The sequence below is a fragment of the Mustela nigripes genome, chromosome 5 (genome assembly GCF_022355385.1).
Source record: "Mustela nigripes isolate SB6536 chromosome 5, MUSNIG.SB6536, whole genome shotgun sequence".
NCBI classification, from domain to species: Eukaryota; Metazoa; Chordata; class Mammalia; order Carnivora; family Mustelidae; genus Mustela; species Mustela nigripes.
In genome coordinates, this window is record NC_081561.1 from 30,823,498 (window position 1) to 30,850,082 (window position 26,585).

Consider the following 26,585-nt stretch of genomic DNA (forward strand, 5'->3'; position numbering starts at 1 on the left):
CAACACACGCACCCCGGAAGGAGATCACATTATTTAACCATCAGTTAGAAAGGACACTGGTCGTAGGGCTAGACAAGGTCCTGGGAGTCCCTTCCATCCAGACGCCACACATTAACCCTTCCATAGGGATCAGTGAAGGTGAGGGGGCACTCAGGGGTGGGACCAGGGTGGCCAGGAAGGCAGTGGGATACTGGGGGGCTCACAGCCATGGGATTGACGAGCTGATAAGGACGAATTTCCATATTTCAACAGTGCTGAATACAGGCCCTGCTCTCACCCCTCACCCTTCCGTTTCCCCCCACCCCCGAGGGGATGTGGCCTGCTCCCCAAGTTGCAGGCAGTTCCTGCAAGCCCCAGACCAAGTGAGAGACAGATGGTGTGTGGGTCAGGGAGCCCAACACCTGGAAGGTGGAGCAGGGGAAGCCCCACCCTGGGCAAAGAGAATCAGACCCTGAGGCAAAGGAGACCATATATTCCAACATTCACAGTGGGTTCTACAGGCGGGCTGTGAGGGAGGTGGGGTTTGGCCTGAAAATGTCCCCCCACAGTCACTGAGGAAAGCCCTGAGGCAAGGAGGAGGGGGCTGGGGCTCACCCTTGGAGAGCCCTGTCTCCAGAGTCCGCTAATTTTTGTTGGCGTTTCTCTCTTTATCTTTTTTTGTTCTTTTGTTCTCCATTCTTTAAATAATTAATATAATTACTTTTAAATACAAAATACACAGTGTCCTTTCTCTTCTCTTCTGCTTGTTTGGGGGTGGTTGGGAGGTGAGTTTTAAATAAGGGTCCCAGCTGTCTAACAGGTCACGGGCTCCAGGTGGAAGGGCCAAGAACCCCAGATGCCCCCCCCCGGGGCGCCCAGCTCACGCTTTACCCCTCCCCTGGTCTGCCCCTGATTGGGGGCTCTCCGTCCCCTGGCCCAAAGCCCCCTAGATGGTGAGGAGCCCTCTTGGGAGGCGGCACAGAGCTAACGCTGTGGGATTCCAGGTGGGCCTGGTTTCGGTGCATGGGGTTAGACTGAGCAGGTCCTAGCCCATGAAACAGACAGGCCCCAACAGCACCCCTCCCCGCCGAGGGGGGGCCCCCAGGTCTGAGAAGGAGGCATCCAGCACTGGTAGCTGCTCCAGCACGGGCGTCCGCACCTCCAGCACCGTCCGGCCTTGCTGTGTCTTGAGGGGAAGACAGGAGAGAGGGAGCAGTGAGCGTGGTGGAGGGGCGCGTGCACACACACACACCCCAAGATCCCCCAGGCTTGGCACCAGGCTCGCCTCTCCTCTGAGGGCCCTTAAGATGCTGTTCCTCCCAATCCTTGTCACGTGGTCAGACTTGATAGATTTTCTTCCTCAAATGTCTTCCAGGGTTGGGGTTGGGAAAGCTAGGGCGATGTGTGTGTGTATGTCTGCACACGTGCACACATGCATGGGTGCACACATCCACGTATGCTCACGAGCCAGTCTGTGTGTTTGTCTTTGAGACTATCCCCCTGGGGTGGTTGTGTGAGTCAGCGTGACTCCACGGGGTGTGTAAACACGTGTCTGCAGTGTAACTGCGTGATAACATCAGACACGATTCCCCGTGTGTGCATGTGTGACCCTGTCCAGGCAGCGCCAGGGGTGTATGCACATTCTGTGGGTATCTGTGTGCTCCTGTGCCTTCACGGGGCGGGGGTGATTTGGACCCCTGCGTGCCTTCATCCGACAGCCTGTGTGAATGTATGCACCAGCCTGCGTGACTCACTCTGGGTGATGCTGATGTGCGCACAGAGGTAAAGCCCATCTTCCATCCTTCCCACCCTCCTTGCCATCAGCACCTCCTCAGGTATAACTGACACCAAGAAGCTAGAGCCTCCTGCTCTTCCTGGGTGCCTCCGCCCAAAGAGTCTTCCTGCAGCCTGACTCGGGAATGCACCCTGATCCAGCTCTTCCTGCTTCCCACCTGACAGCCGTCTCTGAATTCCTTGACATAGGGGCTGGTCTCCAGGCTCAGCTCATCCTCATTGGCCCCCCGGAGCTTCAGGGGACCGCCTTGGGCCATCCCAGAACAGGGGTAGGAGACATCCTGATGGGCTGAGACACTGAGCAGCCGCAGGAAGGTGAGCTGCACCACACCGACTGGGGAGCCTTCTGAGTCGACGTAAGAGAACTGGCGGGAGAGAGGCTGGTGGTGAGGGGTAGATGGAACAGGGCTGGCAGAGCATCTACAGAAGCGGGGTCCCCAGGGCTGGGGTCATGGGCAGGGAATGGGTGGGCAGAAAGAGCGGAGGGAGAAATGGGCCAGAGCAGGAGGCTGGGACTGACTGAGGGTAAACAGAAGGCAAGCTTTGTCTAGGGTTGTCGAGGGAAAAGGCAGTGGGATGGTGGTAAGAAGGGAAGAGCCAAGGAAAGAAGGTGCCCAGGCTCTGTAGTGCCAGGGCGCCTGTCACAGAAACCCAGAAGCCACTGGGACTGTGAGTGGGGCAGGGGAGGGAAGGAGGGCAGCCCTCACTTGCGTGACATCATCTCTGGGTATCACACATGTTTCCCCTCCAGCTGTAAAGTTGCAGAAAACCCGGAAGGCATCCCGAGCACAGCCCTGATTGGGGTCCACCCAGTACTCTCCTGTTGGGTGAGGGAGAGGAAAGGGTCAGGGTCCCCACAGGCGGGACCCAAGACACTCCTTGCCCCCCTTCCCACTCCCACCCCACTGCTCCAAACTCCCACCCTCCCCACCATGCCCTCAGTCTCCAGGTCCCACTGTCCCCTGGAATCCCACAACGCTACCCACCCTACTTCATGCCCCATCACCACCTTACACCCCTGCCCGTCTGTGGTACCCTTCCCCACAGTGGCATGCCCAGGCCCCCGATGGAGGGGGCAGGAGCACTGACACCTCACGTCGGTACAATATGTGGTGGCAGATTCGCACGCGTGCCCGTCTGTGTAAATGTAAGCACGTGTGTACACGTGTGTATGTTTGTCACTTCTTGCAGGCAGCAGGCTGATCGTGAGCCGGTCTGCACCGGGAGGACCAGATCAGTTGTCAAATATTGAAAAACTCCCCACCTGGCTGGTGAAGAGCTGCCATTCCAGGCCCCTTGACCCTCACCCCCACCCCACCCCTTCCCCCAAGAAGTCCCTGCATCCACTCTGCTTTTCATCCTGTTGTAACGCCGTCTCCTGAGGCTGGCACTGACCGTCGGGCAGCTCCGGGTGGCAGAGCTTCAGGTCCTGGCATGTACGAGCGGGGCTGTCCTGGGTCCCTGTCGGCCGCCTCATCTGCTCAATCTCCTCCCGCAAGGAGTCGAGGGAGCCAAAGATCTCCTCCAGCCCCCCAGCACTGCCTGGAGCCCCCCCAGTCGGCATGGCCTCATCCTGCATCAGGCGGCTTCCGTCCACGGAGCGCCGAGTCTTCTTGGGCATCTGGATGGGCAGGGGCTGGATCACCTCACCGGGGGGGCCCTGTGTGGAAGGAAGAATGGAAAAGGTGAGAGACAAATGGATAGGAGGTAGAAGCCAAGAATCTCTGAGAAAGAGAGGCAGAGGCGGAGCAGACAGAGGCAGGCCCTGACTTGCAACTCACCGGGTGTCCTGGAGGACCCTGGACGCCCTTCTCTCCCTTGGGTCCAGCTGGGCCCTGCCAAAGGAGTAAATGAGCTCATGGAGGAATCAAGGGCTCATGCATGCAGTCAAGGCCGCAGAAGGGTCAAGTCAGTCTCTGGGCTGGGAATGAGCAGCTCTGCTGGAGGGAGCATGTTTGCCCTGGAGAGAAAGTGTCAAGTCTGGCTGGGGGAAGGGGGCAGAGCTCAGAGCTGGCTGGGGGTCACTCACTGTGGCTCCTTTGGCTCCTTTGGGGCCAGCAGGTCCCTGGGAAATGAGGAAGAAGAAAGAGATGGTCACCACGGGGGCAGGGTAGGACAAGGAGGAATGGAGAGGCAAAGTCATGAGTCCACAGGACCCTGGCTTTACTATAGGAGGGGCAGGCCTGAGGGAACACGGGGACATTCCAGAGGCCCTGGAAGGATGGGGGAGGAGACACTGTGTAAGGACATATGGAGGACACTGGGGCCTGTTCTGCTTGGCTGGTGGTTGCCATGGATGCCATTGGGGGATTATGGAGGGAGAGCAGTAGGGTTTAGGGGATTTAGTGAGGAACAGATGGGGTACTCACGGGGAGGCCGGGAGGCCCTCCAGGACCAATAGGGCCAGATGCTCCGGGGATACCCTAGGAAGGAAAAGGACATGGTTCAACTGGGTCCCCCTCCACACCCCTCCTGACCCCCCCAACCCCCAGCTGAGTCTCCACCTCCACCCTCCCCACCCCCACCACGAATCCCCACGCTCATCCTCCCAGACCTTCCAGGACCATGTCCTCACCGTCTCTCCCTTCTGTCCAGCAGAGCCCTGAGGGCCAGGAAGTCCCCGATCACCCTTCTCTCCCTGTTCCCCAGGGGGCCCAATCAGCCCGATGAGACCTGGGTGACCCTGGAGAAAGGACAGGTGGCCGGTCGGGGGAGGCAGAAAGGAAGAAACACGCATGCAGAAGGAGGAGTCCACAGGGGTCAGAGCCCAAATGACAGGAGAGACTCGGGCAGGGGGCTGAGGACAGAGCAGGGCCTGTGAACAGCCCTCACTGAGCAAGGACCCCAGAGACTCAGTGTCGGAGCCCTGAAACACAGTGGTAGACACTCGGGGCCCCCACAGTCCTCCGGGCTGAGGGTAAGGGGAGATACCCAGCCGCAGGTCTGCACTCACCTTCTCGCCCTTGGCTCCAATATCACCTCGCAGGCCAGGAAGTCCCGGCGGTCCCTGTGGGGAGACAGAAATCACTCTGTGCATGGAAAAGTGGGACCAAGCTCTCCCCAGAGCCATGTCCCACCTCCTCCAGGGCTTTAGCTGGATGCCCACTGCCCAAGAGCACCACCAGCCTCGCCCCACCCACCCCACCCAATCCAGAGTCACTCACCAGAGGACCTGGAGGTCCTGCCTGGCCTGTGGCCCCAGGACGGCCTTGCTGACCCTGCAGATTCAAGGGGACCACAGAGATCAGGAGAACTGTCCCCACATGGGCACCCTTCCAAAGGCCCCTGACCCCTCCTGCCCTCAGCCAAGCTGCTCCACTCCATGACTCACCACTGAGCCTGGGAGTCCCCTTAGACCATCAGGACCAGGTTTCCCTGCTGGGCCTGCGGGACCCACAGGGCCTGTCTTCCCCGGGGCACCCACAGCACCGGGATCCCCCTGAAACATATACAAGGAATGAGTCTTAAAGGGCAGAGGAAAGGGGTAAGGGTGGAGGTAGGGGGTCCAATGTGGAAAGGATGAGACAGAGAGGAGGGGCCAAACCCCAGGAGCCCCAAAGCAGGAACAGGAATAAGTACAGGGAACCCCCCCTAGAGAGAAGAGGCTCAATATGGGGTAGACATCTGGAGAGAGGAATCTGAGGAGCCAGAGGTGCCAGAAGATAGGGGGAATATTCCAGCACCCAGGATGGCCTCTCCCTCACCTTGGCTCCCTTCTCTCCTTGCCGCCCCTCAGGACCAGGGGTGCCGGCAGGACCCTGCAGGTAGAGACAGGAAGGAAAAGTCAGTGAGTCACCAGGCTCAGCTGCTTCCCCGGCCTGTCCTCCTGGCTCCGGGCGCCATGAGCCTGTGCATGTGTGTGCTTGCCTGCACGTGTGAACGTGCGCACGCGCGCACACACACATGCATGCACCAACAGAGTTGCAGAAGCTGATTCCCAAACAAGCTGGTAGAGCTGTACCAGTTGTTAAAATAACGAGGAGTTCTGTATATTCAGGGAAGAGCCACCTGCCTGCACACAGTCTACCATCCATACACCTTCTATCCCAGCAACTAGAGGGTTAATCCGTGGCTCAGCAGGGACCCTCCAGGAAAGCTAGCCCCTTCCTCCAGGTCCATTCTGACCAGTTGATGAGTACCATCTCCCACACCCCCGCAAGAACATAAATAGCAAAGCCCAGAACAGACATGCTCCCTTACACATGGCATGCTTACAAATGCAAATGTCCACACACATGCACGCTACCTCCAGGCACCTCCCTGCCCATCCCATCTCCACTGCCCCCATCTCCTATCCACCCAGCCAAGGACTGCTCCTCAAGGTCCCGGATGTCCACCTCACTTACCCGCTTTCCAAGTGGTCCAGGAGGTCCATTCTCCCCAGTGGGACCAGGGGATCCCTAGGGAGGGACAGGAGTGGATGAGTGTTTAGCCTCCAGCCAATGGAGTGGGGCTTAAAGGGGGGTAATGGGCCTGAAGGCTTGGGCTCTGTAGTGGAGGGATGGGTCACTGGTCACTCACAGGCTGTCCTGGCTCTCCATCCTCTCCTCGGTCACCCTTCGCACCATCCTGGCCCTGCAGGGATGCAGCAAGGTCAGGGATTGCCCAACCTAGCTGGCGTCACCTCCAAAACTGCCAATTTTCCCATCCCTCTGCCTGCCCTGCCTTACCCCCAGCTTCCCACACTCAAGCCAGTCAGCCGCACAAAGGCCCACACAGGAGCCCATCCTCTGTCTCCCTTCCCCTCCCACGAGCAGACTCACCCGAGGGCCACCTTCTCCAGGAGGACCAGGATCACCAGGAAAACCAACAGGACCCTAATGCAGAGAACAGGATCAAAGTCACCACCCCCTAACCCTACCCAGAGCCAGCACAGATGCTCAGAGCACATGCCACACTCTCCCTCTCCAGCTGGTGCCCCCGATGCCCAACGGCACACCCTGGGGAGATGGTCCCTGGCACTCTCTTTTCCCCACCTCATGTGCTGCATGCTTTTTGATGCTTTCAGGGAGTTAATTAGAAGGCATCTCTGACTTTCTTTCTCTGGATTTCACACCCTGCCATGGATTTCATACATCCCTGCCAGGAGACCTCATTCCAGAGCCTTCCACCCAAGTATCCCCCCATTCCTGGGTTCCTCCTACTCCAAGACCCTCCCACTCACAGACACCCCTATACCCAGGTCTCTCATTCACAAAGCCCTCCTCCCAGCCCCTCCCCTAAACTCACAGGGTTCCCTTTGGGGCCATCATCACCGGTGGGGCCTTTAGGCCCTGGTGGTCCTGCCTCTCCCGGTTGCCCCGACTCTCCTTTCTCCCCACGCTCCCCGCGTGGGCCCTGAAGGATGAGTAGAGGGTATGGATGGTCCCAAAGGGGTCTCGAAGATCAAGGATGCAGCCCCTGCTTCCAAGACACCTTCAGCCTCCCCTCTACCCCCTCAGTGACAGCAGGACGCTCACGGAAAGTCAAGCCCATAGGGCGTACTCGGGTCCCTCCTTCCCTCTGAAGAGCGAGCATGGGGCTCACTCAGACCCAGGGGTCCAGCCTCACAGAGCGTTAGGAGCACAGGCTCCTGGGCTGTAGAGGAGCTCCAGCTCCAGGAGGTCACAGTAACAGGGGCTGGGGTTGAGGAGGGTGTTGGGGATTAGGGAGCAAGGGCTCAGAGATCTCACTCACCTTGACACCAGGCTCACCCTGGACCCCTGGAGAGCCTGACTCTCCCGGCTCCCCCTGCAAGGAGACTGGGTTCAAAAACCACCTTTCACCCCCAAATCTCGATATTCCCCATACTTCATTCTCTTTTGCCCCAACCCCAACCAAAGCTGGCAGAAGTCCAACCCTCATACCCCACCCCAAGACAAGCCCCTTCATTTACTCCCTTCCCAGTTACCTTCTCTCCAGGGGGACCTAGGTTTCCAACACCTCCCGGGGGACCTTGCGGACCCTGGAAGAGGAGCAGAAGTAGGAGTCATTGCTTAAGGGAGGGGGTAGACCCTGAATGAGCACCCCAAGGTCACAGCGGTGAGACAGCAGGAGGCCTTCCAGGGCCAGCGACTTCTCATGGCAGCTGAGATGAGACTAGAGTTTATAGTCTGGGGAAAGGGAGGCAAGACTGGCCGCAGGGATCTGAGAGGACTCACATCAGCTCCATTGGGTCCAGCTGGGCCTCGAGGTCCTGGGGGGCCGGGTGGTCCCTGGGGAAAACAGAGCAGAGATGGGGAAGGGAAGAGAAAGGAAGAGAAAGGCACACCAGGAATGCCAGAGGGTTGGGTGGGGTTGACATCTCAGGGTAGGGGTGCGGGTCTCAGGGGAGGGGGGCAGCCCCACCAGGAAGCAGCATGCAGGGAGCAGGGAGGCTGGGAGTGCTGGATGGGGGGGGAGAGACTAGCAGGTGGGGTTGGGGCCAGGGGGTCAGTGGGGTCACTCTTACCATAGGGCCCACATCTCCTGTTTCTCCCTTCTCACCCGAGGGGCCTGGCAAACCCTGTGCGGGGGTACACAGCCCAGACCAGGATGACCGACCCACCAGAGAACAGCTCCAGGTACACTTAGCCTCCAGTGCCCTCCCTCCGATCCCACATGTCCCCCAGTCCTCAGCAGCAGGGGCTGGTCAGCAGACCCATCCTGACCCCACCTCTCAGCCCCTGCCTCTACTTCCCCCAACTCACCTGTAGGCCAATGGGTCCCGGGGGCCCATTGAATCCTCTCGTTCCTTCATCACCTTTGGCTCCAAAGTGTCCCTGGGGTCCCCGAGCTCCGGGCTCCCCATCGGCTCCCTGAGGTGGAGGGAGGGCAGGGACAAGGACACAGAGATGGTCATGGTGTGGGAGTTCTCTCTTCACAAACTCCACACCAAGCTGGGCATCAGGTCCAGAGCCCTTACTCCCACGCTCAACTCCAAGGGTGCAGGGGAACTGAGGGCAGACTAGAAGTTGCCAGCGCCCCTGGAGGGGCAGGGAGGGGAGCAGATGGGGCATCAGTCACTCACCGCGGCTCCAGGCTGCCCCACAGGACCAAGGGGTCCAGGGGGTCCAGGAGGGCCCTGGGGGGGAAAAGGAGAGTCAGAGACACCAAGACAGGGAGAGACCAGGTGGAAACGAGGCTAAAGGCCAGAGATCAGAAGTCAAAAGTCACAGTCACTTACATGTTCACCCTTGTTCCCTTTAGTGCCCTTCTGTCCGGGGTCTCCCACCTCACCCTATGGGGACAGGGCAGATGAGGTATTAGAGAAAAGACCCAGGTGGGGCAAGGAGGGGAAGACAGGGATGGGGATGGGAGGCATGCGCAGATCAGCAGTCTCATCGGGGAAGATTGGGCCCAGGGTCTGTAGGTTCCCACACCTTGTCTCCATCCTCTCCTGCCACACCGGGGGGTCCCGCAGGACCAGGAAGCCCCACAGGACCCTGCACCCCGTCTCGACCAGTTGGACCAATGGGGCCCTTCTCACCCTGGAAGAAAAGAAGAAAGGAGTCATGAGCCGGAGACGATCCCCCCCCTCCAACACCCTCACAAGGAACTCTCTGTAGCCCAGCAGCTCACAACTCGCAGACCCCTCCCCAGTGTCTCTCCCCAGGGACCCCACACTCACCGGGACACCTTTCTCTCCTGCGGCTCCAGGGGGACCCTGTGGGCCTGGGCGCCCTGGGGGGCCAATGGGTCCCCCCGATCCTGCTGCACCTCGCTCCCCAGGGGAACCCTGAGACAGGAAATGGAGTCAGACCCCCACACCCCACCCACACCAGAGGAGCCCTGAACATGGTTCCCAGGAGAATAGCCCCAAATTGAATACCCAATGGCAGATCCTAGACTCCCTCTGCCTAGTCCCACAGCCCTGCCTAGATCCAGATGCCCCTCTTCATCCATCCTCACCCACTCTTTCCTGGTTCCTCCCTCCCACCCCTCATGTCCCCCACACTCACTGCAGGGCCAGGGGGACCTGCTGGACCTTCATTTCCCTTCAAGCCGGATCCACCCTGTGAACCAGAGATTGGGAGTCACAGATGTGCGTCGGGAAGGCAGGGAAGGATGGGGGGGGGAGGCAGACTTGGAGAAATGGGTGTGGGGGTGACACTGAGCGACTCCAGGATGCCAGGTGACTTGTTGGGGGACTGAGCTCTCACTCACAGCAGTGCCGGGGAGGCCTCTCTCTCCTGGGAAGCCCCTCAGACCCGCAGGTCCATCCTTCCCTGGAGCCCCTGGGGGACCAGGGTCACCCTAAGATGAAATGAAAGGTCATGAGCCACAGCCATGCTCCCGGATTGGACAGAGAGATCTCTGGCTTTTCTCAAATCCCAACTATCTGTTCCATTTAGCACCCCAACCCTGGTCTCCCAAGTTCCCCTCTGCCCGACCCTTTACTGACCTTTGTTCCTTCTTTTCCAGCTGTTCCAGTCAGTCCCTGCTCTCCCGGGGGGCCTGGGGGGCCCGGGTGACCTCTCTCCCCCATGGGCCCAGTTTCTCCTGCTGCTCCCTAAGAAAGAGACAGAAAGACTGATCCTCTGATCCTCTGCCCCACTCCCTGCCCAAAGAGGCCACTCTGCCATCCTAAAATGACCCCTCTGGATGCCCTTTATCCCCACCCCAAAGCTATGGGGAATTCCTGGGGCTCTCCTAGGCCACTGCGCTGGAGTGTAGTTCCCCAGTCTGGGGTAACTGCACCACCCCGCGTCCCCACTGGGGAGCTGCCCCTTTGGGACACGAGATGAGAACTGGCCAGTCGGGATCCTGCTCCAAAGGAGCTGGGGCATGTGATCGGGAAAAGGGAGAAGAGGATCGGACAAACTAACTTCATGGTCTGGGCTCCACTCTCCTCAGGGGGCAGCCATACCTGAGGTCCCACCACCCCTGGAGGGCCAGGGGGGCCAGTCTTCCCTTGGAAACCCTGAGAGAGGAAGAGGAGAGAGCAGTCAAGGCATGTTAAGCACAGACACTGTGGGACGGACCCCAGGTTCCTGGAGGAAGGGCAGAGTCACGACGGAGTCCTTGGCCACAGGTCTGAGCAGCACCAGGACAATCCCTTTGCCAGAAGAATCTCCATGGTGGGCCTACCAGATAGTCCTGGAAGGTCTGGGGGAGCCAGGGGCATTACTTACCACTTCCCCTCTCTGGCCTGGGTGTCCCGGCAGCCCGTCCTTCCCAGGGGGACCCTAGAAAGGGTTCAGGCATCAGGTGAACACTGGGCTGGGAAGGAGGATGGAAAAGGATTCACAGAACCCAAGTGGGTCAGAGGTCAATTACCGGAGGTCCTTTGGGGCCAGGAAATCCATTGGGGCCTTGAGGTCCAGGGAGACCCTAAAGACAGAGCAAGGTTGAATGAGGAGAATGGGCAGGGGGTGCATATTCCCCGGCCCCCTACCCAGGGAGAGAGGGCAAGGGTTCCACTCAGGCTCCCTGGGGAGCACTGGAGAACAAGAGACTCAAGCCATACTCACCCTTTCTCCGGGGGGGCCATGGGGGCCATCACCACCTGATGTTCCCTGTAGGGGGTAAGAGAGTCAGAGGGGAAGAGGCGCTGCCTTCTAGCTCTGCTGGAGGTCAGAGGAGTCAACCAGGAGCCGGGTTAAAGGGCAGATGGTGGATGGAGTCCTGCCAAGACCACTAACCTTAGCGCCAGACTTCCCCGTGGCACCTCGGGGTCCCCGCTGACCCCGTGGACCCTAGAGAGCAGGGAGGGGAGCTGTCAGAAAACCCCAAATGCACCTCTTGGGATCTTGAGCCACATATCTGCCCCCCGCACTCACCGTGGGGCCCCGCTCTCCCCGAGGCCCTGACTTCCCTGAAAGGCCCTGGTGGGAAGGAAGCGAAAAGAACACATCACCAGAGGCGCGATCCCACTCATAGGGCAGCCCTGCCCTCTGCACCCCTTCCGTTCCCCCAGCTTACCCGGGCTCCCTTCTCTCCACTGGCACCAGGAAAACCAGGAAATCCCAGGGACCCCTGGTGAGGATGGAGAAGGAAAAAACTGAGATGTCATGAAAACAGAGGCCCTAGAAGAGCCAGTGGGTGGGGGTCAGGAGAGGTAATGGAGGCAGCAGGGTGGGAGGCCTGGGCTCTTCCAAGAACTAGGTGGCCTTGGACACTCCACCAGCATCCCCCTGCGGCTGCCTGGCCCTCTGTTTCCTCATCTGTAGAATGGTGTTGAGCTAAGTTCACTCTAGGGTCCCCCACCATTATCAGTCTAAGCTTCCTAGAATCAGTGGTCAGAGAAGGGAAGAAGAGAAGGGGCACAAATGGGGTATAATATCACCTTGGGACCCTGGCGTCCAGGGTAGCCAGGCAGACCAGGAACACCCAGCTTGCCCTGTGGAGAGACAGGGAGCAGTTGGGAAGGAATCAGACACCACACCATCCCTGGAGACCCCAAGCCCCAGAGACAGGAGCCAGCCCCCACCCAGCAAGCCTCCCCAGCAAACCTCCAGGCCCCAGCCCCTCCTCTCCTGCTCAGAAGGCTGCTTGGCTTTTGTCCCCCATCCTTCCTGAAAGTGGATTTTCCCCAGCTCTGGGGCTGGGATCCTGCCTCCTCTGCGCCTTTAAACCCACGGCTCCATGGAGTTCCATGACCTACTCCTGCCTACCCCCCGAACCTCAGCTCTCCTTCCCAGCACACACTCCCTGCACCACTGAGACCAGTCCCCTTGCAGGTTCACACACCACATTCAGGATGGCCTCTGCCCCCCGACCCGTGTCTGCACCACCCCAAGCCCTCCTGACATGCACCCCCTTCCTCCTGGTGCTTCAGGGCCTGCCACGCTCAGCCAGCAGTGAAGCAGAGGTTAGGAGCTGGCAGGCCTGCCTAGGTTCAAATGCAGGCCATGCCCATGACCGGCTGTGGTACGAACAAGCATCTTTACTTGTTGCAATGAACGCTCTCTGTAGCCCGGGGCTTAGGAGAAGCAGGCGCAGGGCTGGCCCTTGGTGAGGGCATGGAGATTAGCTCTGTAAGTCACCTCCTCTGACTGTTTGACTCTCCCTTCTTGTAATTCCTGCTGCTCTAAGTCTGGACACATTTTCCTTCTGCCTTGTACCTACATTCCTTATGCCAGCCTCATGCCTTGTCCCTTCCTCTATGCCATGTAAATTCTCCCAACAGGGACTTTTCCTTGACTTCTTATGTATCCCCGCCTCACTCCAACTGTCAGTGACCAGGGGGTGCCTTCTACAGAGAGGAGCATAATGAACATATCGTGGTCTTCAAATGACTCATTGACTCCAGCTGTGGGTACCGCCAAGCCCATCCTGATCCCAGTGTTCGGCCCTCATCCCCTCCACGTCCCCTGTCACCTTTTCGCCCATGAGCCCAGGGGGGCCAGGGTCTCCAGTGGGTCCAGTGCGTCCCTTCGGCCCCTCGGGACCATCTTCTCCCCTAGAACCAGGAACTCCAACCTCTCCCTGGGTAAGACAGTCAAAGAGGTAAGTGTCAGGGACTGGTGGTGTGGGCTGGGCCTCAAAAGGAGAGGTGGGCCCCGGTGAGGCTGAGTAGGGTCCCAGAGACTACTGCAGGACAGGGAGCCCCACAGGGACAGGGAGAACACTGCGACTATCAGGCTGGTGGGAAGCAGACTGTGCAGGTTGCCCTCCTGCCAGGGTCGGGCTCCAAGGGAGAAGAGCACTGGTGATGGGGAGTCTGGGGTTTCAGGAAATAGGCTGGTGATTGGGGGCTCCAACATGGAGGAACATCAGGACTTCGGGTTGGGGGGCCAATGTGTGGGTTTCTACTCACCCTGTCACCTTTCACGCCCATGTCCCCTTTGAACCCGGGAAAGCCGTCCTCGCCCTGAGAAAGATGGGGGTGAGAGGAGGTCACCAGAGATGATAGGGGGTCAGGAGGTCAAATGGAGCATTTCGGAAAACATGGCGGAAGGGTGGATTTCGGAGCTGGAGAGCAGCACAGCGCAGGCTGGAGGGAGAAAAGCGGGGCAAGAGCTGGGCAGAAGGGCTGGTGCGGGGCAGGGTGGAGGTGCCGGGAGGCTGGGGGCGCCTCTCTCACCTTTTCACCCTTATGACCCTTCAGACCACGAATTCCATCCACACCCTGGAATTAGAAGGCAGACAGAGACAGATCAGGGACGGAGGCTGGAGTGGAAGGATCGAGCTCCTGAGACCCCAGCTGGCTCCCCTGACCACAGTCCTTTATCTCCCACCCTGGTTGTCCATTACCTTGACACCTCGAGGTCCTGGGTATCCTAGGGGACCCTGAGGTCCAGATGGGCCCTGGAAGAAGAAAGAAAGGTATCTAAAAAGGGCTCTTGGTGTGTGACTGTGGAGGCCTCAGGGCATGGAAGAAACAGTACAGACAACAATGGAGTCTGGATAGGGATACAGAGCATGGGACCAAGAATATTTCAGAGCCACATGAATGGTAATACAGGGAAAACCCAAGGACTTTGGGGCCCCAGAGTCTGGGTGGAAACTCCCTCTGGGTGAAAGCAGGTATGGAAGATCTCACCTGGTTTCCTTTGGTTCCAGGAGGACCTTCCTTTCCAGGGTGACCCTGGGGGCAGGGGAAGGAGAATGTGACCACTGGCCACTGTCACCTTCCCTGCCCCCCTCCCTTCCCCTCTTTAACCCCACTTCCCCTTGTGACCCTAATGAAGCCAATTGACCAGGGGCAGGCACCACCAGTGACCTCCCAGTGAGGGACACACCATGTGGATAGTTACCAAATGCACTTGGAGGTCATTCACTGGGATGGAGGGTCAAATGGAATTTGGATTAAGAGGTGCGGACCCACTCACCGGAGGCCCGTCGGAGCCAGGCATGCCAGGGAGCCCTGGTTTCCCTCGAGGACCCTGCAGGGAGAGGAGGAGGTAGAGGGTCACGAGAGGGATCAGATCAGACAGTGGCTGAAGTCCTAGCCACACAGTGAAGGCTCTCCCTACAACCAACCTCTCCAGCCCATCCGCTGTCACCCAATCACTTAGTCACTTACCTTCTCTCCATGAGGCCCAATGGCACCCTGGGGCCCGGGGAGACCCTACGCAGAGAGAGAGAGAGAGAGAGAGAGAGAGAGAGAGAGAAGTCAGAGGGCCCCACAGAGGAGGCTGCTCTCTCCTGTAGCCAGCATCCCCATTCGGAGTATGAGCACTGGAGTTTGAGACCCTTAATTTCCATCCAGGGTCTGACCCTCTGTGGAAGCCCAGGAAGCCCTTGTTAAAGATGGGGAGGGGCTGGGCAGGATAACTCACCTGGGTTCCAGGAGTGCCCTGTTGTCCAGGAGGTCCTGGCTCTCCTTGGGGTCCCTAGAAACAAGCAACCAGGCAGAGGTCAAAAGAAGATGCTGACAGGACAAACTGAGGGCGGAGAGCTGAGTCCTAGCTGGGACAGCAGAGCACAAGAACCAGAAGCAGGCAGGGCGTCAAAATGATCACCAAGGAAACAGGACCTTGGCTAAGGTTCTCCATGCCCTTTACTCACCAAGCTCCCTTTGGGACCATGGGGACCATCCATGCCTCGGACTCCCTGAAACATGAGACGGGCTTGAGCAGGCTGGAAGGCGGGGCCTGGGCCTTGGAAGGACCTGTGGTTTCTGGGAGGCCCGGCCATTCCAGAGGGTGGGACAGGGCAGCCTCATGTTGGTCAGACCTCCAATCCATCCCAAACCTAAGCAAACAAAGCCAGCCCAGATCCACAGGGCGTGGGTCTATGGGTCTGTGGGTTTGCGGGTTTTTGTTTTGTTTTTCTTGAAGATTTTTTTTTTTAAGCTATGCTCAGAGCCTTTGGTGGACTGTACCACAGGACCCTGCAAGGGCACCTGGGATTAAAGGCTGGAGCAGAGTGAGGTGGGGCCAGGGAGGGGGAACCGGAGGTGGGGGGAGAGAGGCAGCTAGGAAGGGTGGAGAGTTGGAAGGGTCAGGGGGTGACATCAGGGTCAGAAGTCAGGGACAGTCACATACCGGGGGCCCAGGAATACCAGGTGGGCCTTTAGGGCCAAGGAGACCTCGAGGTCCCTGCAATCAGGTGAGGGGAAGAAATGACATGCATGTGCAAGAAATAATGTGTGCCTTTTGTATCCATATCCCTCCCCTGGCATCCCCAGAGCTCCACCACTAGCCCCCTAGTCACTCACCGATTCTCCAGGCAGTCCCCGAGGCCCAATCTCCCCATCATCTCCCTGGAGGAGGAGGACATGATGAAACAGCCTCACCCTCCACACCTCTCCCATACTGACCCCCTGCCCTGGCCACAATACTTACCCGCTCTCCATCCTCACCAGGGGGTCCAGGAAGGCCCTGGGCACCAGTATCACCCTAGAAAATGGGGACCAGGTAAGAGGGGCCTCAGAGCCCCCAGCACAGACACTGACCCTCTTCAATTAACCAACCAGTTTCATCCATTGAGCTCCTGCTGGGACCCTGAGCCTCCTTCCCTTGCCTTGTGCTCCCTACCCCTCCCGCCCCTCCACAGAAGGCCTACACCCTCATCACAATGCACTAACCCCAATATACTCACCCGGTGTCCCTTCTCCCCAGGGAGCCCTGGGAGTCCATCAAAACCTCGGTCACCCTAGGGGAAGAGGGGGCAGCCCAGGTGAGGTCCTTGCTCTTTTCCCTCCTCATCCCTCCCTCCTGTGTCCTGAGTGCGGAGGTGCCACTTCATGGGGAAACTTTGGGAACTTGGTCATCCCCAGAAAACAAATGAGCTTAGATGGGGCTGGAAGTCACAGGCATCAGAGAGGGACCCAGGCCTGTCACCTTCACTCCAGGTTCTCCAGGCATCCCTCGGGCTCCATCAGCACCTGCTCGGCCCTGGGGTGCAAAGGAAGTGTCAGAGCAAACAGAGGCATCGTCCCCTACACTCTGAGTCCTGTCTCCCACCCACACCCACCACACTCCCACTCACCCTTCGCCCAGCCTTGCCAGGAGGGCCTGTGAGACCTTGAGGTCCTCTGGGGCCCTGGCGAGAGAGAGTCAGGGCAGGGTTAAAGAGCACAGACAGAAAGGGAGGCATTGGATGGGGGATCAGATGGGTGGGGCTTGTCACCTGAGGTCCTAGGTCTCCTGATTCTCCTTTCAGGCCAGGGCTCCCAGGTTGTCCCTGGGACAGAGAAGAGAGAGCGGCTATGTTGAAGGACACACCCAACAACGACTTCAAAGCACTCCCCAAAAGTAGCAAAATATCTTTTTTTTTAAAGATTTTATTTATTTATTTGAGAGAGAGAGTGAGAGAGCATGAGAGGGGAGAAGGTCAGAGGGAGAAGCAGACTTCCCGTGGAACCGGGAGCCTGATGCGGAACTCGATTCCAGGACTCCGGGATCATGACCTGAGCCAAACTGAGCCACCAACTGAGCCACCCAGGCGCCCTGCAAAATAACTTTTAACTTGGTCCCTTTCCAGAATTATCCATACCCACATACAAAAATAAAGAACTCTCTACCCCAATATCAAACAAACTCACCAAGGGTCCAGGGCGGCCTGTGTATCCCATGGGGCCAGGAGGTCCCCGGAGCGCCAGCTAGGGGAGCAAGGGACACGGCAGAGCTGAGGAAGAGGCATCAGGAGAACTTCCAACCCCAGCACACGCTCCAAATTCAGCTTTCCACTCTTTTTTTTTTTTTTTTTTAAGATTTTACTATTTATTTGACAGAGAGATCACAAGTAGACAGAGAGGCAGGCAGAGGGTGGAGGCAGGGGGAAGCAGGCATCCTGCTGAGCAGAGAGCCCTGAGACCATAACCTGAGCCTTTAAAGGCAGAGGCTTAACGCATTGAGCCACCCAGGTGCCCCTCAGCTTTCCACTCTCAATTCTCATTCCATTGCCTCGTATTCTCCCCCAACCTACCTCCCTTTCAGTCCCAGACCAACCAGACCTTACCTGCCCCACATTTACTCCAACCTACCCTTCCAACTCCTCCTAAAGTCCACTTGCCCTCCATACCCATCCCTTCGCCAACATCCCCTCCAGCCTTACATACCCGTGCCTGCTGCAGAATCGCCTGGGCCTGAGCCTCCTGGGCTGCCACCACAGGGCCCTTGTCACCCCCACCACTGCCAAACCGGAACTGAGGGGTAGAGAGAAAGAAAGGTCTATATTCTCTTCCAGGAAGCTCATGTAACCCTCCCAATCAAAGGCTTCACCCCGCACTTCTCCCCTTTTCCCAGGTGCAGAGACACCCCCTGGCCCATGCCCTCCTCCAGTGTCTCCCATGGGAGGTTTTCAGATAATCAAGTATAGATTTTCAGAAACTCTACTTCTGTCTCCCTGCCCCCTGCCCCACTCTCTGTCTTCTTCCTCCAGAAAAACTCTCCTTTGTTTCCAGAGTCCCCGCGGTGTGGATTTTCTGCCAAGTTCTAGACAATCCATGTTTGGTTCTGGGTCCTTTAATGAGGCCCTAGTCCATCCACCTCAAAGATCAATCTCTGTGTTGATGGTTTTTCAAGACTCCTCCTTAGCTTTCCTGGTCTTCTGGTTCTTGGTAACAGAACAGTTTCCCCTGCCCCTCCCATTCCAAAGCCCAGAAGACAACTCACTGGAAGCATGAGAGATGTGCCGGGAGGGCCAGGGGCCCCATCTGATCCAGGGAGCCCTGCTCGGCCAGGGGGGCCCTAGAATAGGGAGAAAATGAGGATAGGTGGACAGTTAGGGAATGTTAGGGTCTTGGCATCAGTGTGAAACCCTCTACAGAATAAATATAAACTTCCCTATATCTTTCCTAAACCGTCCTACCCTCATACAGAAAAATAAGGGTGAGATACCAGATTACACCCCTCCCCAATCAGAGCCTGTCCTCTCTTCTGGGTGTTGAGGAGCACACCAACCCCTTGTTCATTAATCAGCCATTTAATGAGGAATTACTTAGTTTGGCACCCCTGTACCCTTGTTGGGTACTAGAGGCTCCTCTGCAGTTCTCTGCACACACATACACACATGCACACATGCACGCACTACTCCCTTACCCTCTCACCAGGGTCTCCAACTGGGCCTGGGTTGCCCTGGATACCAGGGGGACCAATCAACCCCTGAGGAAAATAAAGGTGTGGGTCAGGTATGGGAATTCAGATAGAAGAGGGGTATGTGACTGAGGAGTGGTCTCTACAAAAGAGATTTGAAAATCTGGGAAGCTTTGGAAGGACTCTCCAGAGTTCTGAGAAGGAGGCCTGGGCATATGTGGGGAAGACATAGGTGAATGTGTAAGAAGGGTCTCTGAGAAAAGAATGGAGAAGAATGGGTCAAAGCTGCACTTACCGCAGGGCCTTCTGGGCCAGGAGGCCCCTCTACTAGCATACCCTGTAGAACCAAAGGTCAGAAGTCAGAGGCTACAGTGCTAGCACCCCTACCTTCTTTTCTTCTTCCCCCTGCCTTCAGCTCAGTGACCAACAGTGACTTACAGGTTCCAGCACAGCAGGCTCCCCCTTCTCTCCCTTCAGCCCCCGGGGTCCATGGGCAGCCTGAAGAAGACACACATGTAACCCCCAGTGGGGCCTGTGAGCAGCCAGGACACCAGGACTATTCCCATCCCAACTCCCACCTTCCTTCACTCTCAGATCCTCTGGAGACCTCCCCAACCCTATGTGACTGCCTCTTCACAGACCTCCTAGGTCTTCCAAGGAGACCTCAGAGCTCTCCACCTCCAATTCCCAGCTCCATCTTAGCAAACAAACTTCCTCATTTCCCTGACGACCTCTTTCAGGAAGATCTTCACACACTTCCCGGAATTCCAAACCACATCCTTAAACTTCCCAAACCTTCTTCTGGAAGACCGTGCCCTATTCCCCAAGCTCCCTTTGACTCCAGGAATCTTTAGAACTTTAAGAAACTATCAGCTACCTCACCCTTACTGCAATCTACCAAATAAGCATCTCTCTAAGATTGTACATTGCTTTTTATCGGGGTTTGAGGAAGAGCATGGATCCATATGAGAGTCTGACATAATCTAAGAAGTCTTTTCTGGGAAAGAGAAAGTATATGCCCTTATGCACAGAAGTTTTCTTAGAATTTCAAAGGGTTCACAAGTTAAAAACTCTACAGAGGTTAAACACCCATACTCTAAGTACAATTGGAAGGCAGTCAGACCTCATAACTGGTTTTTGGAAAGATACAGCTCTTGGGCTATTGCTCAAGCCCCTGAGCAGAACCCCAGTCCCTCTCCCAGCAAGGACACTACATCCCTCCTCTGGCCCTCATTTATACTCCAAGCCCACCAGTTCCTTCTTTTCCACACTTCTCAGATGCCCACCCTCAACACTGAGGCCAGAACCACAATATGGATGGGAAGAATGGAAATCATTCCCCACCCCCCCAACTCTCCCAACAAAGACCTTCAGAATCCACCCCTCTGCCTCCATCCTGACCAAACAGCAATGATGAATTTTCAAACTCTCCCATATCCCATATCAACCCCAAATTTCCAGAAAGCAGCAAAAGGGAAAGGCAGCATAAGGTCAAGGGTGGCAATATTAGAGAAGGAAAGTGTGGGACAAGGCAGCAGGGTAGAGGAGGCAGCTCTAGTTGCAAGGCAAGCAAAAGATGAGTGGAATAAACAGGAAATTTCCCAGCTGAGAGGGAGTGGTTGAAGACATGGGAAACAATTAAGGGAGACATTTCAAAGGGACAAACACTTGGAAGCAAGAATGATGCCAGGGCCAAGAAAAATTAAAGATGGCCAAGATGGCTAGAAAATGAACTGGACAAACAGGAAGTGGTTGGACAGACAGGAAGCAGCCAAGAAAAGAAGATCCAGGAAGTGGACCTTCAACAACAACATGGCTACCATGACCAAGAGAAAGAAGTTGTTGGCAAAACAGACAAAAAGTGACTCCTGGAAAGGGGATTATGACAACAAAAGGTAATTCTTCCAGAAAACACAGACATCAAGGCTAGTACACACAGGAAGTAGCCACGATAAATATCTAGGCCCACAGTGGAAACTTTATTATTTGGATGACCTGAGACACACAGGAAGTGGCTTATTAGCAAAGGAAATTGTTACAAGACAGCATGAAAAACTAAAGCCAATACATAAATAACTTCCTTTCAGTACAAACTGTCACAGTCACTAAGATGGATGCCATGGCCAAGGAAGACAGGAAAGGATAGACAGGGAGTGACCTGTAGGTTAGAAAACATGTCATAGGAAGTTAGATCATTTGGCAGCAACATGGATAGGAAATTGTTTTTACCAAGAAGAAATGATTGAGACAGACTGACAATGGACAAAAAATAGGGGATTATTGGCCAAAAGCTTTATGAAATACAACTTGATTGAGACAGAAAGTGGCCAAGAAAGATAGGAAGTGGTTATAGGATTAAAAAAGGAAAAAAAAAAAAAATCCCAACTGCCCTGGACAGAAGGATCCATGAGTTGTCACAGGGCAAGATATTTGGCAGGGGAAAGCAGAAAGTCATCCTTTCAAGCAACATATACATCTTATGTGAACAGAAAAAGGTGACTCATCAATGGGAGATAGCTTGCAGCCAATAGACAATAATCAGAAACAACAGGAAGCAATTCTTCCAGCTCCCACTGCAGGTCAAGAATGGAAGAGGAGCTCCTTTCACTTACGGCTCCCGAGGGGGCTGTCTCCGCAGACAGGGCAGGGCCAAGTTCCGTCTCCTCACGATAATCGTCCCCATAGCCATAGGTGTAATCGTAGGGCCCTGCTGGGGGGTCTGTGCCACCCTCCCCATATTGCTCTGTCAGGAACCTGTCGGCTGTGGAGGGGACCTGGAGATCTGTCTGCTCCTTCCCGGAGATGGGGAGGGAGAGGGGTAGATGGGGGCATTAGGGCTGAGAGGAGGTTTTCTCTGGGCCCGAAGGGTGTGGGGTCTGGCCCAAAGAATTCTGAGGGTAACTGGGACTGGATTTTTTCTCCCAAAGAAAGCAAGGGAAATGGTTGTATAGAAAGGGGAGGGCCATCGAAGGCCCCAAATGAGGAGGGATGCCCCCAAAATGGGCCTGGTGGGAAGAAAAAATGAATTAAAAGAAGGAAGAAGAGTGGCCGGAGGGCTGGACACAGAGTAGACAGTTTGTGGAGATAATGGTAGACAAAGGAGTCCAGAGAATAATCAAAGAAAAGGATATAAAAACAGAACAGAGAAAGTGACAAGATTGGACAGAAGACTCCTGGGAACAGAAATACGATGAAAACCTTTTGACACCAACATGGGGAAGAAGTTGTTCCAGAATCAAGACTAATGGAAGGAGACATGGACATTGAAAAAAATGGCTGTGCTTAGAAAGACAAGCAGGCCAATAGGTCTGGAGTGACTGGAAGACCACAGATGGATATGACAAAGAGCCCTCCGGCCAGAGGAAGAGTTGATTCACCAAGATGACGTGGGGTAAGGGGAGTGGGTCACAGATGCCCACTGCCCCCAGCTGGCATGAGGGTGGGGGATGGAGTTACCTCCTCAGGGGGTGGCAAGGGGCTCGATTCCAGTATTCCTTCCTCTTCACCTGGGGTGGGGTCCTAACCCCAAGGAGAAGGGGGAGAAGAGTAATATGGGGTGGAAAGGAAGAAGAGAGGTTAGCAGGAGGGGAGGCAAAGCAGCAACTTGTCCCCCGCTGTGGGCAGTGTCTGTACTGGGGCGGTGGGGGTAATCTCAGATCTTGCAGCCCCTTTGGAAGGGGGACAGTTTGGGGAGAGTAAATCTCCGAGGCCATAGAGGTTTGGGGGCACAGATCTGGATGCCCCAGCTCTACCTGCCGGTAACCGCTTCCTCTGGTCCTGGGGGGGGCCTGGGCAGTGGGGGGAGCTGCCCGCCGAGCTGGGCGTCTGAAGGGGGGAGGCAGGCCCCGCGCTGGGCCGGAACCTCCAATTCGAGAAGGCCTCCGGCCTGGTGAGGGGGGCGCCTGCCGGGCTGCTGACCTCTTGGCAGGTGGGGTAGGCTTTCTGGGAGGGGTCCGACGCCCCCTGGGGGGAGGGGGAGCCCTGCGGCTGGGGCTCCGTGGTCTCTGTAGCAGAGAGACATGGGAGGGAGCAGTAAGGACACTCCCATAATCTAAATAAATGATGTCTCTCCCCAAATGTTAAGAGGGGAGGAAGGTGCCCTAGGAGATGTTTCCAGGGGTGGTGGGAGGAAGGGAAGAAATAAAGGGGTCCCTCAAGTTTACCTGATAATCAGGGGTCGTCCCTGTAGTCATCACATCGTAATAAGGGGTCTCGTAGTCATAGTAGAAAGACTCAGCAGGCTGGGGTTCGGGAAGGGGCAATGGGAACAGTAGGAAGAGGGAGGGGTATAAGAGTGAGTAGAGGGAGAGGAGGGGGTGGTGTGGGGGTTTGGAAATGGGGTAGGAGTTAGGGATAAAAGGAGAGGTTGGGGAGAGGTTGGGGAGAAGTGGGGCCGTGGGTCCCACATGTGGGACAGAAGTAGACATGATTAAGAGATTGACCCTCCAACCTTCAGACCACTGACCCCAGATCATATCTGTCACCTTAACTATCTGGATGCCACCCAATCCATCGTCTCCTTTCCCTCCCTCCCCTTGCCACCACCCAGGCCTTTATTCTGCACCTCCATATGCAGGGGGACAGAGACTGGGGCCCAACACAGAATTCCATAGACCCAGCACTCTTCTGGGATTTTCTCTATCTCCTGCTCCTCCCCACTTCTCCTCCTAGGTCTTACTGTCTCAACTTTTCTCCCTGGTTCTGTCTCTCCCCTACTCTGCTTGCCCATCCTCTGTCCCCGCATCTTATCCCACACACACACTGCCCCCCAATCTCTTAATTCAAGGAAGGGATGTGAAACCCAAGGACACAGTTCCAGGAAGACTGGTGGAGGAAAGGAGACACGAGCAGGGGACACAGCTCCCAGCCATGAAGTCTTTCATAGTGACTCTTTTTATTTTTAATTGAAAATAAAAAGGTTGATGAATGAGGACTGGGAAGAGGGAGTGATGGATGGGAGAGGGAGGCATGGTTAGAGTGGCTCTAGTGGAGTGGGGACAGAAGCCCAAAACAGGATGGGGAGCTCTGGAACATTGGGGGAATTCCCCTGGGGAGGTGTCTGGGTACTTCCCTTCCCTGGAGTGTGCTGTGGTTTGGGGTTCACCCAGCTCCCTTACCTGTCGCTGAGGTTCCTGGTTTTGTGGCCTATGAAGTCTTGATGGCTGCTGTTTTGGAGATCTCTGGGCCCTGTGAGACTGTTGTTTCTGAGGTCTCTCCCTCCAAGCTCCTTCACACTCCAGCTCCTTCTGTTCACAGGACTCGTAGGCAGCTTGCACCCCTGGGGCAATGACAAGCTCCTGGATGTCACCCTGCAAAGACATGGAGGATGAACTTCAAGGGAGGGAGGCAGAGAGAGTTTCGGAGACAGAGGATCGAGTCTGGGATGCAGGGTAAGAGCCAAAACTAGGTAATGGGAGAAGGTCATTATCCGCCCTCCCATGTACACAGCCCTTTTCAACTTTCAAAGGACCTTCTCATCTATAATCTCACTGGACCTTCACCACAACTGGAAAATCAGTAGAACAAGGCTATTTATGCCTATTGTTCAAATATTCCATTCAGGAAAGTTCAACGTGGCAATGACTGGCTCAAGGTCACTTGTAATTGTAGACTCAGGGAATTCATACATTCCAACTCTAAATCCAACACTGTTTGTCCACCCCCTGCCCTTTGTGGTAATGCATGAACCTTTCCACAAAGTCTTCTGGAAACAGTGGCCAAGTCTTAGTTCTTTGACTTTCCAATAAAAGTAATGATTAGAATTCTCAGGACCTCTAAAAATGGGGGAGAGGGAAGACACTTTTGAATTCGAATGACATTTGTTTGAGCCCACACATGATTCTTTGCATACCCTGCCTTGCATTATTGTTTGGGGTTATTGTCTCATCTTCAAAGAGGAACTGGGAGCTCTGAGAATAATGGAGACCTTATATTACTCTTCCGTGTTCTCCTTGACACTGGGACAGCAGGTGTTCAAAGAATATGGACTGGCTGGGTGGGTGGATGGATGGATGGATGGATGGATAGGTCAGTGGGTGAATGAATGGGGCTCAAATGCATGACTGATTGAATGGGAGAGTTGGTGGATGGTGAATGAATGAATGGGAGCATTGGTAGGTAGATAAATGGAGATATGGAGTAGAGGAAAGAAACTGGTAGGCAGAGAGATGAATGGAAGTGAAATATGTGAATGAATGAATAGTAGGATGGAGAGTGAGTGGGTGAGGAGATGGGTGGGTGAGTGAGAGGATGGACGAGTACATGCATATGTACATCTCATATGCATGGGTAGTTGAGCTGGGTGGGATGAGTGAATAAATGGATGGGTTAAAGATGATAGAGTGATGGATGAGTGAAGAAAAAAGTGGCTGAGCAGAGAAGATGGACAAGGGATGGATACAAAACCTGAATGCTTGATCGGTGAGTGAGTACGTAAATGGATGGGTGGGTGTTAGATGAGGATATGAATGGGTGGGTGTAGATAAAGAGACTGGTTGAAGGGGTGAACAGATAGGTAGACTCATGAAAACTGATAAAGGCAGCTATCCTGCCATATAAGTGGGCACCTAATTCTTCAACAGAGAAAATTAGCCCCAGGGATAGGAAATGCAAATAGAGATTCACGAGGGCTCGAATGAAGGGCTAGGCTCAAAGAAGATGGAGTACTAGGGCCAGAAGGGCAATGGGCACAAGATACGGGACAAGCAATCACTCTGTTCTCTATGTTCTGCTTACCTCAAACACTTCTTCATCCAGGATGCGGGCACCAAAGATAATCACTCCATGAGTGTCCAACAATGGGCGAGCACTTCGGGGGAGAGGCCGGGTGACCCGCTTCTTGCAGTCAACTATGAGGGTGACAGACTGGCCCTTCACAGCCACAGCCACACGGTGCCACCTGGTCATGGGCGGGGGGAGTGGGTCAAGTGATTGACTGAGGGTGGACGGAGTCAACAGGGCTGGAGAGCAGTTGATGGAAAGGTTGGAGCCAATGATAATAGTAGCAGTAATCCGAGTGGCTATTTACTGACTAAAGTTTACAATGCACCAGGTACCAGGCAATACTTTCCTCATTTGATTGTCATGATTCTATCATCCCTATAGCCATAGAAACTGAGGCTTTAAAAAGTTCACTTGCCCAAGGCATAGACTAGTACTACGTACAAGGATTTAAACACTAAAGCCCAAACCCTGGGCCAGAAGTGTAGGAAGTTTGGGCAATAGGTAGGTGAGGTGAGGCCAAAAGGGTCAGTTGGGGTTCCTAGTTCAGGGAGTGGGGGTTCTGGGGTCAGTGTTCAAGGAGATGTCCTGAAGGAACAGTCCAGGCAGACCAGAGGAGCAAAGTGACTTACTTGCCATCTGCTAGGCTGAGGCCTCTGAAGACTGGCTGAGCTGGGGGTCGAGGCCGTCCAGTCTGATCTTCATATAGGAAGCGGAATGGTCGGCCAAGCTCCAGGCCCAGCTGTTGGACACCCTGGGCACTGTAGAGAGTCAGGAGGGGAGCCTGGAGGCCAGGGCGGGTCCGGACAGCAGTCAGCAATGAGAAATCTTTGGGAAAACTTCCTGGTACCCGAGAGAGACACAACCAGGTGGAATGAGAGGCAAAAAGAACCATAAAACCTTTCCCTTACCATGTCTGACTCTAGACCCCGCCCCATGGCCTCCCCCAGCTCTCCCTACTCCAGCATGTCACCCATACCTGGGAAGAGCTGGCGGGTGGGTGCACTGAGCTGGGCAGGACGGGATACTCGGTAGGCCACATCAGCTGGACAGATGCCTCTTGCCCTCCGGACGCCATCAGGAAGGGAGGGGAACCTCAGGGCCCGGAGCACATCCACAGGCGGTGTACCTGGGAGAGTCCATGAGGATCAGGAGAAGGGACACACCTTCAGGAGGGCCAAGATATGGGGGCATTTGGGGTCTGGA

At 55.8% G+C, this 26,585-nt stretch overlaps 1 protein-coding gene across 7 annotated transcripts in view; it reads right to left on the reverse strand.

Moving 5' to 3' along the window:
- The window catches only part of COL11A2 (collagen type XI alpha 2 chain), a 29,765-nt gene continuing 3,180 nt past the window's right edge, over window positions 1-26,585 (reverse strand). For 2 of the 7 annotated variants that reach the window (XM_059399985.1, XM_059399984.1), the window contains exons 3-68: window positions 26,359-26,508; window positions 26,012-26,222; window positions 25,395-25,557; window positions 23,777-23,968; window positions 22,823-22,900; window positions 22,412-22,663; window positions 22,116-22,178; window positions 21,272-21,451; window positions 19,098-19,157; window positions 18,955-18,996; window positions 18,666-18,728; window positions 18,240-18,314; window positions 17,684-17,770; window positions 17,168-17,224; window positions 16,753-16,806; window positions 16,612-16,665; window positions 16,464-16,517; window positions 16,222-16,275; window positions 15,966-16,019; window positions 15,839-15,883; window positions 15,666-15,719; window positions 15,187-15,231; window positions 14,958-15,011; window positions 14,702-14,746; window positions 14,508-14,561; window positions 14,219-14,263; window positions 13,930-13,983; window positions 13,760-13,804; window positions 13,493-13,546; window positions 13,054-13,161; window positions 12,020-12,073; window positions 11,656-11,709; window positions 11,514-11,558; window positions 11,376-11,429; window positions 11,205-11,249; window positions 11,011-11,064; window positions 10,866-10,919; window positions 10,601-10,654; window positions 10,136-10,243; window positions 9,898-9,987; window positions 9,693-9,746; window positions 9,362-9,469; window positions 9,114-9,221; window positions 8,918-8,971; window positions 8,762-8,815; window positions 8,442-8,549; window positions 8,204-8,257; window positions 7,914-7,967; window positions 7,664-7,717; window positions 7,450-7,503; window positions 7,003-7,110; window positions 6,537-6,590; window positions 6,295-6,348; window positions 6,120-6,173; window positions 5,478-5,531; window positions 5,105-5,212; window positions 4,938-4,991; window positions 4,727-4,780; window positions 4,349-4,456; window positions 4,143-4,196; window positions 3,803-3,838; window positions 3,555-3,608; window positions 3,169-3,433; window positions 2,481-2,593; window positions 1,932-2,138; window positions 1-1,165 (exon numbers count right to left, since the gene is read on the reverse strand). In XM_059399985.1, coding sequence (XP_059255968.1) covers window positions 1,025-1,165; window positions 1,932-2,138; window positions 2,481-2,593; window positions 3,169-3,433; window positions 3,555-3,608; window positions 3,803-3,838; window positions 4,143-4,196; window positions 4,349-4,456; window positions 4,727-4,780; window positions 4,938-4,991; window positions 5,105-5,212; window positions 5,478-5,531; window positions 6,120-6,173; window positions 6,295-6,348; window positions 6,537-6,590; window positions 7,003-7,110; window positions 7,450-7,503; window positions 7,664-7,717; window positions 7,914-7,967; window positions 8,204-8,257; window positions 8,442-8,549; window positions 8,762-8,815; window positions 8,918-8,971; window positions 9,114-9,221; window positions 9,362-9,469; window positions 9,693-9,746; window positions 9,898-9,987; window positions 10,136-10,243; window positions 10,601-10,654; window positions 10,866-10,919; window positions 11,011-11,064; window positions 11,205-11,249; window positions 11,376-11,429; window positions 11,514-11,558; window positions 11,656-11,709; window positions 12,020-12,073; window positions 13,054-13,161; window positions 13,493-13,546; window positions 13,760-13,804; window positions 13,930-13,983; window positions 14,219-14,263; window positions 14,508-14,561; window positions 14,702-14,746; window positions 14,958-15,011; window positions 15,187-15,231; window positions 15,666-15,719; window positions 15,839-15,883; window positions 15,966-16,019; window positions 16,222-16,275; window positions 16,464-16,517; window positions 16,612-16,665; window positions 16,753-16,806; window positions 17,168-17,224; window positions 17,684-17,770; window positions 18,240-18,314; window positions 18,666-18,728; window positions 18,955-18,996; window positions 19,098-19,157; window positions 21,272-21,451; window positions 22,116-22,178; window positions 22,412-22,663; window positions 22,823-22,900; window positions 23,777-23,968; window positions 25,395-25,557; window positions 26,012-26,222; window positions 26,359-26,508 — 5,378 coding nt within the window. In that variant the 3' untranslated portion in view covers window positions 1-1,024. Of the gene's footprint in view, window positions 1,166-1,931; window positions 2,139-2,480; window positions 2,594-3,168; window positions 3,434-3,554; window positions 3,609-3,802; window positions 3,839-4,142; window positions 4,197-4,348; window positions 4,457-4,726; window positions 4,781-4,937; window positions 4,992-5,104; window positions 5,213-5,477; window positions 5,532-6,119; window positions 6,174-6,294; window positions 6,349-6,536; window positions 6,591-7,002; window positions 7,111-7,449; window positions 7,504-7,663; window positions 7,718-7,913; window positions 7,968-8,203; window positions 8,258-8,441; window positions 8,550-8,761; window positions 8,816-8,917; window positions 8,972-9,113; window positions 9,222-9,361; window positions 9,470-9,692; window positions 9,747-9,897; window positions 9,988-10,135; window positions 10,244-10,600; window positions 10,655-10,865; window positions 10,920-11,010; window positions 11,065-11,204; window positions 11,250-11,375; window positions 11,430-11,513; window positions 11,559-11,655; window positions 11,710-12,019; window positions 12,074-13,053; window positions 13,162-13,492; window positions 13,547-13,759; window positions 13,805-13,929; window positions 13,984-14,218; window positions 14,264-14,507; window positions 14,562-14,701; window positions 14,747-14,957; window positions 15,012-15,186; window positions 15,232-15,252; window positions 15,373-15,665; window positions 15,720-15,838; window positions 15,884-15,965; window positions 16,020-16,221; window positions 16,276-16,463; window positions 16,518-16,611; window positions 16,666-16,752; window positions 16,807-17,167; window positions 17,225-17,683; window positions 17,771-18,239; window positions 18,315-18,665; window positions 18,729-18,954; window positions 18,997-19,097; window positions 19,158-21,271; window positions 21,452-22,115; window positions 22,179-22,411; window positions 22,664-22,822; window positions 22,901-23,776; window positions 23,969-25,394; window positions 25,558-26,011; window positions 26,223-26,358; window positions 26,509-26,585 lie in introns of those variants that run through there. The other 5 variants (XM_059399987.1, XM_059399988.1, XM_059399989.1 and 2 more) reach the window with 5 other exon arrangements.